The sequence below is a fragment of the Meriones unguiculatus genome, chromosome 6, assembly GCF_030254825.1.
Source record: "Meriones unguiculatus strain TT.TT164.6M chromosome 6, Bangor_MerUng_6.1, whole genome shotgun sequence".
Taxonomy (NCBI): domain Eukaryota; kingdom Metazoa; phylum Chordata; class Mammalia; order Rodentia; family Muridae; genus Meriones; species Meriones unguiculatus.
Window position 1 is genome coordinate 33,746,480 of NC_083354.1, and position 12,899 is coordinate 33,759,378.

The 12,899-nt window shown below is 52.6% G+C and overlaps 1 protein-coding gene across 3 annotated transcripts in view; it reads right to left on the minus strand.

The window, feature by feature from the left end:
- Positions 1 to 4,527: 4,527 nt before the first annotated feature.
- Positions 4,528 to 12,899, minus strand: part of Ctdspl (CTD small phosphatase like) — a 113,476-nt gene continuing 105,104 nt past the window's right edge. For all 3 annotated transcript variants that reach the window (XM_021648030.2, XM_060385076.1, XM_060385075.1), the window contains exons 7-8: positions 10,293 to 10,478; positions 4,528 to 7,891 (exon numbers count right to left, since the gene is read on the minus strand). In XM_021648030.2, coding sequence (XP_021503705.1) covers positions 7,766 to 7,891; positions 10,293 to 10,478 — 312 coding nt within the window. In that variant the 3' untranslated portion in view covers positions 4,528 to 7,765. The remainder of the gene's footprint in view (positions 7,892 to 10,292; positions 10,479 to 12,899) is intronic.

Genomic DNA, 12,899 nt, shown 5'->3' on the forward strand with positions numbered 1-12,899 from the left:
CAGTCCTTCCCTCCCTTCTTCCTTCCTTCTTCCTCCCTCCCTTCATTCCTTCTTTCCTTCCCTCCCTTCTTCCTTCCTTCTTCCTCCCTCCTTTCCTTCCTTCCCTCCCTTCTTCCTTCCTTCTACCCCCTCCCTTCATTCCTTCTTTCCTTCCCTCCCTTCTTCCTTCCTTCTTCCTCCCTTTCTTCCTTCCCTCCCTTCCCTCCCTCCCTCCCTCGCTTCCTTCCTTCCCACCTTCTTTTTTCCTTCCTCCCTCCCTTCCTTCCTTTCCTCCCTCCCTCCTTCTTCCTCCCTCTCTCCCTCCCTTCTTCCTTCCTTCCTTCCTTCCTTCTTTTTTTGAGAAAGGGTCTTCTCCAGGTTGGTTCATACTTGTGGCAATCCCTCTGCTTCAGCTTCAGAATTCTGTGATTATAGGAGGGTGCCAGCATGTCTCCCTATATTATACATTATATATTACACTTTATACATGTATTACATTAAAATAATGCGCTGAGCAGTGGAGGAGCACATCTTGGATCCCAGCACTCCGGAGGCAGAGGAGGGTGGATATCTGTGAGTTCAGTGTCAGCTTTGTCTACTGAGTGAGTTCCAGGATACCCTGGCCGTCCCAGAACTTGCTTTGTAGATGAGGATGGCCTGGAGCTCATGGGGTCATCATACCTGTTGCCACCAGAAAGCCCCTGAGGGGCCTGTTACCTGGGCCTTCCTGCAGTTGTTCATACAGCCACTGCCTCCATTGCTCATGGTTTCTAGCCATGCCCTCCTTTCTGTAGCTTGAAGGGACCCAGCACATCTTGCTCTTAGCTTCCTCTTCCTGCTTATCTGCCTGGTGTCTTTTCCCCAGGTCCTGCCTCCCCACAACCTGTCTCTGCTCCTTCTGAGGCTTTACCTCAAACACCACTGCCCACACAATAGCAGCCTCTGCCCCAGCCATTCCGTTTCCCACTCCATGCTCTCATGTTGATTAGTTCTTCCTCCAGGACCAGGACTTGATGGGCAAGGGCTTGTCAGTGCTATGTCTTCAAGGACAGTGTGTGTGTGTGTGTGTGTGTGTGTGTGTGTGTGCAGGCATGTACTCTGTATGGAAGCAGGGCATGGAATCTTTTCCACAGTTGGCCTCTGCCCCTACTCTGGCGCCCCCTGGTGAATGACCTTACAGACACTTCTCTGGCTCTCTTTAAAAATGAGCTGACATTTCTTTCCCAGGCAGTGATACCCCTCCACCCCCCAGTTTGGGAAGTACTCCATCTAGCACCATCCATCCCCAACAACTTAATGGTAGTAATAAGCATCCTCCAAAAGCTCGTCCCTCTCGGCGTCCCTGGGACCCAGATGACATGGCCTGGGCAGCACTGTACCCCAGACCTCCCATCTCTCCCTCATCCTGTGGCCGCAGAGCCTTCAGAGATGGTAGGCAGCTAGGACCTGACTCTGGGTGTCTGGCTTGGATCACCCCTGTTGTGGCTGTTACACCTAAGGCAGAGAGGGAAAACTGAGACCGCGGGTAGGCTCACAGATATTCAATACTGAGGGTATGTATGGTACCGGCTCTCTCCCTCTCCTTCCTGAGAGCAAGCAAGAACGGGAGTTCCAGGCTATTCCCTCTGCTTGGCCACCTTCCCCCGTGGACATACCCTTCCTAATCCTTAGCTGTCCATTTGGACTGGGCTGGGCTTGCCTGGCTGACACTGTCTGGAGAGGCCCTCATCCCATTGGCTTCTTGTGGCTCAGGCAGCCCAGGGATTTGGGGTTACTATGTTCTCGCCAGCTTTATCTCCCAGGGCCCCACCTTTTTTATGTCAATATTAGCATAGGTGAGGGAGTAGTCCCAAGTAGGTCCCACCCTTCCAGGCTCCACCCCCAGGAAAGCTCAGTCTCTCTCTCTCTCTCTCTCTCTCTCTCTCTCTCTCTCTCTCTCTCTCTGCCTAGCCTCTCCCAGGCTGGTGTGTAATCTCTATGGGAGTCCCTCCCTTGCAAGGGGAGGATGATGAGGATGGGGCTGTCTGACCCTGGTCCTGTTAACATGGAGTACTTGGGAGATTCCCTGATCCTGCCCTTCCTCTCTGATCCCTGGCCCTACTGGGGGCCAGCTGTAGGCTGCTGGGTCCCCACATCTAGCCCACAGGCCGAGGAAGTGGAAGTGACTCAGTCACCAAGGTGGGCCGCACCTGTGAGTTGTGTCCAGCGGGTTTTAGCGGAACTCTAAGGTACTTGTGGCAGGTGAATCTCGGGCCCCTCAATGCAAGCTGCCTCGCCACTACTTTGCTCACGGTGGTGAGGGGAGTGTGTCCATTAGGAGAAAGCTAGGACGACAGCTTGGGGAGATACACCCTCCCACCCTTGACGTAGGAGAGTGGACAGCTGGGTTCTGCTCCTGGCATGTGACCTGGGCTTCCATTCACTTGACCCAGGTAAGACCCAGGTAAGGGCTACAAAAAAATACTTATTTCATTCTTATCCATGCATGGGAATGACTGCATATATATGTCTATGTGTCATGTATTTGCCTAGTACTCACTGAGGCCACAAGAGGGCACTGGATTCCCCTGGCTGCGGTTTCAAGGTTGTGAGTCAGCTGATACAGGGCTTGGGAACCAGTCACGCAAGAGCAACAGTGCTCTCAGCTGCGGAGCCATTGCTCCAGCCTCGCTGCCAGGCTTCCTACCCAGCCGTGCCATTGCTCTGGTCTTGGAGAGCCCCGGTGCTCAAGAAGGGCACTGCCTGTACCCCTCTAGGCTGCTTTTTAGCAATGAGTATGTGTGAAGCATTGTCCAAAGAGAGCTACATGTCAGCTTGCAAAGCCTTGCTCACCGCAGCTGTGCTGAAAAGGCCTGGGATGGAGGTGGGGGGAACTCCCAGTTCTCTGCAGCTAGCCAGCAGCTCTCAGCCCTGGCTGCACACCGGGTGGCTTGGAGTGTTTGAAGGAAGGCTCCCATCCCGAGAGGTTGAGTCAAAGTATCTAGGGTGAGGAGTCTGATTTTTTTCCTTCTGTACATGTGTTGGTGTGCGTGTGCGCACATGTGTTTTATGTGTGTGGGGGGGCATGAGGACACACACAGGCTGGAGGCTGGAATGAGATCCTCTGGATGCTGCCCACCTCCCTTGGACAAGGTCTCTCATTGGTCCAATAGGTAGGCTAGGGTGGACGGCCAGTGAGCCTCAGGAACTCAGCAGGTTTGTAAAGGCACACCACCATGCCTGACATTTCTTACATGTATTCTAGGGATCATACCCAGGCCTTCAAGCTTGCTTTAGAGGCTTGTATCCTACGAGGGTGCTGGGGATTCAAACTCAGGGCCTCATGATTCAGTAAGCGCTCTCATCCGCCGAGCTGTCACCCAGCAGGATTTGGTACCTTGGAGACCTTCCAGGTTTGCACAGCTTTAGGCAGAGGAGCTGGAGGCCAGCCTGGAAGCTCCAGGGCAGCCAAGGCTATAGAAAAACCTTGTCTTGAAAACCAAGAGGTGGGGGGAGCCCCCAGGGGCTGAAGAGTGAAGTCTCTCAGGTGCTTCTCAGTGGAGCCACAGCTGGGGCTGTAATGGGGTTCGGGTTGGAAAGCTTGGGGCCTGCGTGTCTTTCTCACAGCCTCAGGGTTCAGGGTTAGGCTGGTACCCCACCAGTCAGAGGTTCTGGACTTCGAGCATCCTGTTGATTTGTAGCTATTTCCAGCCAAGGGAAAGTAACACACAAGCATGTCTGGATTCTCCGGGGACTCTGCCAACAGCCCACAGGCACTCCATGTCTGTAAGTTCGCCTGTTAGCTAGCCTGTGACTGTTCTCAAGCTGTCCCGTCCTACCCTCCCATTCTTCGGTCATGAAACAGACAGAGCACAGCTAGCGGGCATGTCAGTGAGTACAAGTCCCAGTTAACCCCAGGGAGGCCACAAGCCTGTGTGTTTGTAGAGGTGTAAAGTATCAGAAGGTTGGGGCTGGTAGCCGAGGTGAGAGAAGAAAGGACTAGGTATCAAGGGGAGGCAAAGACAGAACAGGGGGCCCCACCAGGTTATGTCAAAGCGATTTTTTTTTTTGTCTGGGTAACAGCTCTGTGAGGGGCAGGTACCCAGGCCACACCACAGACTAGGGATAGAGTGTTTAGGGTTCATCTCTGAGGAAACACTAGGTCTCCTAGGCTGGTACATACAGTGTGTCCTGGATTGGTGGGGTTGAACATGGAGTGGCATGGTATCCCAAGGAGACTGGCCCCAGGACAAAGTCCATGTGGCATGGAGTCCTCATGGGTGGATGGAGTCACACCACTTGTCTGGGGAAAGAGGGTTAGAGGGCCTGGCTGTCACTTTGCAAGTCATGAGTGATTTTGGTTGGATGGTTTTCTAGCTTTCCCCAGGGCCAAAGACTCTGGCGCTGGGTCCCATGGCCTGTTCCCACCCACCCTTCTCTGTAGAAGCCGGAATATCATCAGGACCCAAAGTGTCAGCAGGAGGGTACGCAGGGGAAAAACAAAACAAAACAAGACAAAGCAGGGAGGAGAGGCCAAACCTCCGGAGAAGCAGGTCAACCACAAGACAGTGCAGTTCGAGGAGTTTATTTTTGGCAGGAGGGAAATCACTGATTGACAACACTCGCCCCTAGAATCGCACGCACCCCACAGGCAGGGTTTCCCAAGCAGCGCTGGATCATCACATAAGAACGTCCAGCAGAAAACTGTAATTCTCCAGGCACCAGCATTAGCACTGCCGGGGGTATCCATCCTGAGGGCAGCTCCAGGCTTAGGCATGGTCAGGTTTACAGTAGAACAGGAACAGAGGCAGCCAGCAAGTCTGTGCAGGGAACTGTCAGCACAGTAGGCCGTCTGCCCTTCTCAAACCCTGGCATGCCAGCTGTCCAGCACAGCACCATGAGAAGCAGAGGCACAAACGTCACGAGTGTTTGACCAATAGGGCTGCGTGTTTCCGGATTTTATTAGAAAGCCATCTTTTAAACCACAGGACTGTAAAACGCTGCCAGGCTCTACACACTTACAGGTTTCGTACCCCAACTTCAAATGCTGTAACCACGACAGGTTAGTGTCATGTGGACTTCCTCATGTCCCCCAAAGTCACCTCACGACATTGCGCCGTGTCAGAGGAATCCCTGCCACCTGTGACAGGCGGCGTGATTAGGACGCAAATGCATTGTTTACAAACAGCTAGTGCATGGAACCACAGACCAACATGGAGGATTCCGGAACAAATGGAAGACAGAGCAGTAACATCAGGGGCCTGGGGTGCTCAGGAAGCCCCACTTGAGGTCAAGCAAAAGGTGTAGGCTGTGAGTCCACAGACCCAAGCCACCCTGTCCCAGACCATCACCTCAAAAGCACTGTCTAGCAGGCCCGGAGCTGAGAGGACCATGGAACTAGGGAGGCCAGTGTTTCTTCTGGTTAAGGAGATGGAGTGTTTTGGTAACATGGGAGGGATATGGCACAGAGAAGTGGCTGATAACTTTTCAAGCCCACACTTTAATACACTAACAATTAAAAGCAATACCCGTATTTACCTTACGAAAATAAACCTCACACATTCGTCTCCTTTCTTGGCCTTGTTAGAATTCTATTGCTTCATTTACATGTAACTGATTAAAAATATAGATTTTTTTTCAATTATGTACATAAAGCGGATTTTTTTTTTAAAAAGAAAGAAAAATTGGCATTTTGGAGCCTGGTCAAATAAGGTGCAGATTTCAGAACCCTCAGAGGCTTTGCTGCCCACCCGAGACATTCCAAGCTTGGGGTGGCAAGAACGGGTTCCCCACTGGAGGCTCGGCCTGGACGCGCAGCTCTGGAACTCTAAGGCCAAGGGTTGGCCTTGAACCTGTCTGAAGTAGAGCGCTATGTCTAGGCTCGCTTCCCCTGAAATATTCTGGGATTTCAGTCCATTCTGCGCCCTTTCTCAGATAAGGCCCTGTGACACCACACCCAGAGGCAGAGGTGAAGGTGTGGGCTTCCCATCCAGGCCTCGTTGCCTGTGGAAGTCAACACGCGCGGACTCTGAAACGCCCAAGACACTTAAGGCAGTGGGATCGGTAAAGGACTGGTTTTCCATGAGGGTTCATGGCGTGTACGGATCTACAAGTAACTGTGTGACCCGAGGCAATGCTTAGAAAAGGGGCAGTTTCTATTTTGCTTGGCACAGGATTCACAGGGTTTGGAAACACTTGTCAGGAGAGCTGATGACCCTATACATTTCTGTTTTGAATGCACAGTGGCTTCCCCAGACCAGGCACTGTGGGAAGAGAGGCCTTGTGTCTGGCTTCATTATTTTATGAATGAGAGAGAAAAAAAAATTGTCTTAAGTTTGACCCTTGATTTTGAGTCTTACTAGTGCCAGCAACTCCCAGCAGAACTCTGGCTGAGGCCCAACCCACAGAGGACTAAGGCAACGGTGCCAGCACAAAGGGGCTCTTTTATGTAACACAGTACTGTTAGACGTCAGACAGGGAACGGCTGGGCAGAGGCCCCACGGGGAAGAGCCCTTCTCCCCGGTTCGGAGCGACGGGCCTTCCACCTGGACAGGCTTCTCCAACCCTTGGCTCGAAGAGGCTGTGCTTCCAAAGAGGCTGAGAGATGGACTTGAGCCTCACCGGTGTGGCGGCTGGGCGAGGGGGACTGGCGAGCTCTGTCCCGGGCTCGGGATGACTGGATGCTGACTGGAGAGGATGCCACACCCAAGCCGTGCTCTGGCCCTTCAGCATTCTTGGTGGCCGTCAGAGCCTGCAGCTTAGCGGTGAGTGTATTCTGAGCGTAGGCACAGTGGCAAAGAACAGTGTTAACAGCCGCTGGTCAGGTCCGTTTGGTGGCAGCGCGGTAGCAGCAAAGTCCCAAACAGCTCCACGTGTACCCAGCTTTTGAAAGGAAAGACTTAACGATCCAAGGGTCTTGGGGTTTTCGGCAACCATTCTCCTCACCCAATAACAGAACAAGGGACAGACATGTGGCAGTTGTGGGAAAGCAGACAGGACACATAATGTCATTTCTCAAGGGTGAAAAATGCAACCTGAAGACACATCAACATCAGGAACCGTAATACAAGGGATCGGCTGTTTCCTAAAGCATTGGGCCAGTGGCAGGTACATTCCAGACTGGTCAGGAACGAGCGGGAGCCATGACAGTCACAGAAAAGGCCTGTCAGAGGGAGCCGACCCTGCGCACGCCACAGGTGGGAGGCAGGCTCCTGTGGCCCACTGTTCTCCCAGGCCACACACTCCCCCCCCCCCCCAGGCTACCAGGTCCTATAAAAGTGTCCTGTTTGTCTTCTGAGAGTATCTAAGACGGTAAAAGACTAAAAGATGTTTGGAAATAGGCTGTATACAAAAATTAACTTTCAGCTTAAAATAACATTCAAAAAGGCACTTCATCCTGTAGGAAAGAGATTCTGAGTTGGGTCAGCTGCTCCAAACTGCAGCAAAGAGGACAGGTGGTCTGTGCGGAAGGGGAGGTCAGCTGAAAGGAAGTTGGAAAGATATCAAGGTTTTTTTTTTTTTTTTTTTTTTTTCCTTTGTTTTTCTTTTTGGTATGTTTTAAGAAAATCGAATCTGGTAAAATGCATGTTCTTTTATGAAATCTATTAAAAGAGTTTTTTTCTTCTTCTTCTTCTTCTTCTTTAAAATAGTTGTTTCTGTTCTTTAAAAAATAAACCAGGTAGGCATGGCAACATTCACCCTGGTGGCCCCGAGCACGGGGTCTTCTCGGGCTCCACTCAGGGAGCTGAGGCCAGGCGTCCCGGGACCGGGGCTTCCGGAGTGCAGAGGAGGGCGGGTGCGGCCAGGGCTACCTGCTGCAGAGTCTGTGCAGGACGCTGTACACGTCGTCCTCCCGGCTCAGGCCCTCGAAGAACGGGATGAGGTCCAGCAGCTCCGTGTCCGTCATGTCGTCGAACCAGGACTGCACAGGCACCTGTAAGACAGCGCGTGAGGAGGCAGCGGGGCGGGGCTCAGGGCTGACCTGGGCGCCACCGCAGGCTGACACGGGTGCAGGAGACCCTCGGTGAGGCAGAGGGTCCCCAGAGCGTTGGAGCTGGGCCCCTTTAGCTTCCCTGCTGCAGAAAGGACGGCCACTCCCCGCCCGTGTCCAGAGCTCTCTTTACTGCACTGAGTTGGCCCACTGCCCGTCAGAACCCTGACACTTCTCCGAGGCTGCCTGCCAACCGCCGACTGCAGGCTCCCCAGCCTCTGCTTAAGGCCTTTGCTCTAAGCTGTGTGTAAAAAGAAGCAGAAGATTCCTGCCCAGGCTCAGCAGCGCCCAGGTGGATGTTGTAATGCCCAATTCTAGGGAGTTCAGAAGCTACGGCGGCAAAGAGAGGGTTCCCTTTAGCTTCATGTTGAGGGCAGGGCATAGGGGAGAGCAGCTTGGAGTCCAGAGAAGAGATTCAAAGAGAAATCTGAGGAAACCAAAAGGTACTTATTTACTTTTACTCCTGGGGATTGAACCCAGGGCCTCCTTCATGCTAGGTGTGCGCTCTATCAACTGAACCATGTCAACGGCCCCACCGATGACATATTCTTGTTAGAAAAGAAAAAAGAAGGGTCTGGAGAGATGGCTCAACCGTTAAGACATCTGCTCTGCAAAGGATCTGGGTTTGGTTCCCAGCACCCACATTAAGTGACTCATGATTGCCTCCAACTCCAGCTCCGGGGGCTCCATCGCACTCTTCTGGCTTCTCTGGGTACTGCATGTGTGTGGCACACACACGTATGCATGAAAATAAAGAAAAAAATAAATTCTTTAAGGATTAAAAAGAATCTAAAGAGGTGATTTGGCGGCTAAGAGCACGTGTGCTGCTCTTGCAGAGGATCTGAGTTCATTTCCCAGCACCCACACCAGGCAGCTCCCATCCTCCTGTGACTGCAGTTCCAGGGGATCCAATGCCCTCTTCTGGCCTCCTCGGGTAGTGCACCCACGTGCATATTATCTTTCAGAAACCAAACAGGTAATTAAAAATAAAAGTGTGTGCACACATGCATGCACGCGCGAGAGCGCATACACATGCACAATTTAAAAAGAAGCCTGAGTCTAATCAAACAGTAGACAGGAAGTCTAGTTGCTTGCCTGAAGGAGGCAGTGGCTAGAAGAACGTTAATCATTAACTCCTAACAACTACACAAATCCAGAATGTGGAAAATTCCCATAAGACAAATTAGTAGACTTTCAACAAATAAATGACAGAGAAGAAAAAATGGCGAGAAAAGAAGAAACATTAAGGTCAAAGGAAAGCAGATATGTTCACTGAAGTAATGCACAGCCTTTTCAGATCCACTTAAACAGTGCAAGTGTAGGAAGACTGTTGAGATGACAGGTGTTGAGCAGGTGATGGAAGAAATGGCTGAGAGCTGTGTGGGAAGGGAGCTACATACACTCATCTTTTAGAGACAATTGCCAGATAAAGTCGGTGGAATTTGACTTGTTAATGTGACCTATTTACTTATTTCAAGGGTCTCATGGTGTAGTGCAGGCTGGCCTTGAACTCATGGAGCTAGCTCACCTGCCTTCCGAGCATTGGATTAAAGGCGTGTACCACCACACCTGACAATGTAGACCTATTTAGCTGTAAGGCAGTTTGACTGTTTTTATCTTTTAACTGAATAGAGCCCCCCACATTATAAGGGGAGCTATTGAATTCTAGACTTAAACAAGAGGTGTCTTCATTGCAGGCTTGGGATGTGCCTGACAAATGTGTGTCTTTCCAGGGAACGACCCGGACCCAGGGCTTCTTGGTATGGTGACCCTGCTGAGGTCACCGATGGGCCTGGCTGACCTCTCCTTTCCTGAAGTGCCCAGTGAGCAGCAGAGGGCACGACCCTCCTGCCCCGTGAGCCGTGCTGCCCCGGTGAGCAGGCACCAGGGGAGGCTATGCCCCAGGGAGCTGTCTGTTGGGAGCCTTCCTGAGTGGGCTTCTACAGCAGAGCTCTGAGGTGGCAGAGCTCAGCTTGATGGGAGGCGGTTTCTGAAGTACTTTACTCCTTCCTGTTGAAGATACCCTTCTGTTGAGATTCACCCCTGCGTCTGAGAGGTCAACCAGCTCTGGGCAGCACCCGCTCCGTGAGGTTAATGACAGACAGAAAGAACCCACTCCTTTACAATGCTCAAATGCTAAGAGGAGCATCATACTGATGCTAAGAGCAGGCGGCCAGGTCCAAGCACCGCTTCAACGCCTCACCTATCACACACTGAGTCCTCCCACAACCCCAGGAGAGCAGCCTCCCTGTCGCCTTGCTTGTGTTTCAGAAGTGGTACTGCCAGCCAGGCAGCCAGACAGGCTCACACAGAGCCTGCAGCTCGTTTCTCGGGGACTACTTACTGCATTCTCGGGATGGAAGATGTAGGAGGCAGGAGAATTGTCAACAATGATGACTTTGCTCAGCTCCCGTCCCAGGCGACTCAGGTCCTTCACGTAGTTACCCCGATGGAAAACACAGGATTCTCTGAAGAGTCGGGCCCGGAACACACCCCATCGGTCCAGGAGGTCGGCCACGGGGTCTGCATACTGGAAAGGGAAGGAAAGTCTCAGTGAAGGCCAGGCACCCGGAGGAGCCAGAAGCTGTGACCTGTGACACCAAGACACACATCCTTTCTTGGGGGTGGTGTTGTTTAAGATACATTCTCACTTAGCGGGCCAGGACGGAGCTCTCCTGTGCCACAGTCTCCTGTGGGCTGAGATTACAGGCATCAAGCTCTGACTTCTTGTTTTGGCGTATTTTATTAGATTTGGAAAACAAACAAACAAAACACAAAACAAAACAAGAAACCCAAACAGAAACCAAACCTAGGTCTGGCAAGCTGTATATTTTGGCAGCTGCCCAGGAGACTGGAGAAAAGAAGGGAAAAAAAAGCCACGTGGTGAGCAGGGTTGCTTCAGAGAAAAGGGAATGCTGAAGCGTTAGGGAAAGCGTAAGAGCAGGAGGGAAGGCCCACTCTTCTAAGCAATTCAGAAAAGTAGACAGAGTGATGAAGCTGCAGAGAACTGTGGCCCTGTAAGAAACTGCCTGGGATCGCTTCTCGGCCTTTTGGCTAAGATCAAGTGAAGAAACTGCCTGGGATTCCTCCTTGTTTTGGTGCGTGTGTGCACGTGTGTGCACTGGGACACGAGAGTGTACCTGTACAGTGTGTGTGTGAAGAGGGCCGGGGTCACCCTCAGTCGTCTTTCTCTACTGTTTCTCCACCGTATGTTTTGAGACAGGGTCTCTCCCTGCACATACAGCTCATGATTCAGCTGGGCTGGCTGGCCAGCGAGCCCCAGAGATCCTCCTGTCTCTGCGTCTCCAGTGCTGGAAGTGCCAGGGCAGGCTGGCCGAGCAACTGGCTTCATACGTGGGCGCTGATGATGCCTGGGCATTCTGTTACCAACTAAGCCACCTTCCCAGATTTGCTTTTTTTTAAAAAAACAATTATTGTTGTGTACGTTCATGATGTATACTTGGAGGTCAGAGGTCAACCTTGTGGAACTGTTTTTCCCTCCCACCTTTTTCGTGGGTTTCAGGGATTGACCTCAGACTGCCAGGCTCTGGTGGCAGGTGCCTTGAGCCCCTGAGCCATCTCACCGGCCTTAGACCATGTTTTAAAAAGGCACCGGAATAACTGGAAGTGTTTTAGGACTGTGTCATTTCCCTCTCCCTGTATGTTAGAAAGCGCTGCATTCTTACAGTCTCCTCCCATCGAATCTATCAGAGAAGTTCCTGTCAGTTTCCTCTCCAAAAATATCTTGACTCCCACATCTATTCCTTTAGCTTTAATGCATCTTCCTCGACCAGGCCTCCTAGCTTGGGAGGCTCCTATTTCCTGCTGGGCCTCCCCTCCCAGCCCAGTTAGCTCACCGGGGACACACGGCATCCCCTGGGTGCCCTGCTTAAAGCTCCCCACTGTTCACCTACTGTCTTTGGAGTAGGCACGCGGCACACAGCACATCTAATCACTGCCTTGTCCTGAGGCTTGGACTCGGCAGCAAGGCCAAAGTGAGGCCCACAGCCAGGAATGCCCAGGGCTGGCTACCCTCTCAGGGAGGCAGCAGACACCTGAGGCTGAGTCATGGAGGCCACAGGAGGATGCACAGCAGCGGGGGCTGTGGGAAAGTCCTTTCCACTCGAAGAACTTCCGGAGGGAGGCAGAGCCCAGGAGCAGCAGCATCTAATGACCATGCAGCTTAGAGCACTTTTCTGAAAAGCTGGCAGTCCATCTTTTAGGGAAGTGTCTGGGGTTCTAGGACGAAGACCTCAGGCCCCTGAGGCAGGGCCCACCTCTTCCCCTTGGAGCCCTACCATGCACGAAGGGCGAGGGAATGAAAGGGGACATGACAAAGCGGCAGATGCCGTGGGGGTCTGGGAGTCTGTGGGCTGCCCCTGCAGGCCCGAGCAGGAGGCGGGGCCACTGTTCATGTGCTGCTGGCAGAGCGCTGAGCTAAGCTCGCCACTGGGGCTGGTACAGCTTGGCCGTGCAGGTTGCAAAGGCCGTGAGGCCACACTGGGAACTGGCTTTGGCTCTTCAGGGCAAGAGTGACGCTGAAGTAGGGCTAGAGGAACAGATGGCGGGGCGGGTGGGAACAGCCCAGGAAGCACAGCCCGAACAAGGATGTTTAAGCGAGCACTGGGGACACTGCCAAGGAAGAGTGTTTTCATTCTCGCCAAGGGAAAAACAAGGCTCGGTCCAGCACGCCGGTGCAGTCCTCCGCCTGCTACTTGGCTGGTTATTACTTCAGGTTCCTTAGCATCCCCGAGCGCTATCACGGGCGCCACTGAAGCTGCACGCGTAATTTGTCTTGGCACCACCGGGGAGGATTGTGTTTTCCTTGAGGCCATGCTCTGTTAGTTGCACATGAGAACGAGGCCCAGGTTTGGGATCTCTCCCTAGAGGCTCCCTGAGGCCAGCTGATGGGGCAAGTGGACTGCTCCACAGACCTGGCTCCCGCCTTGGT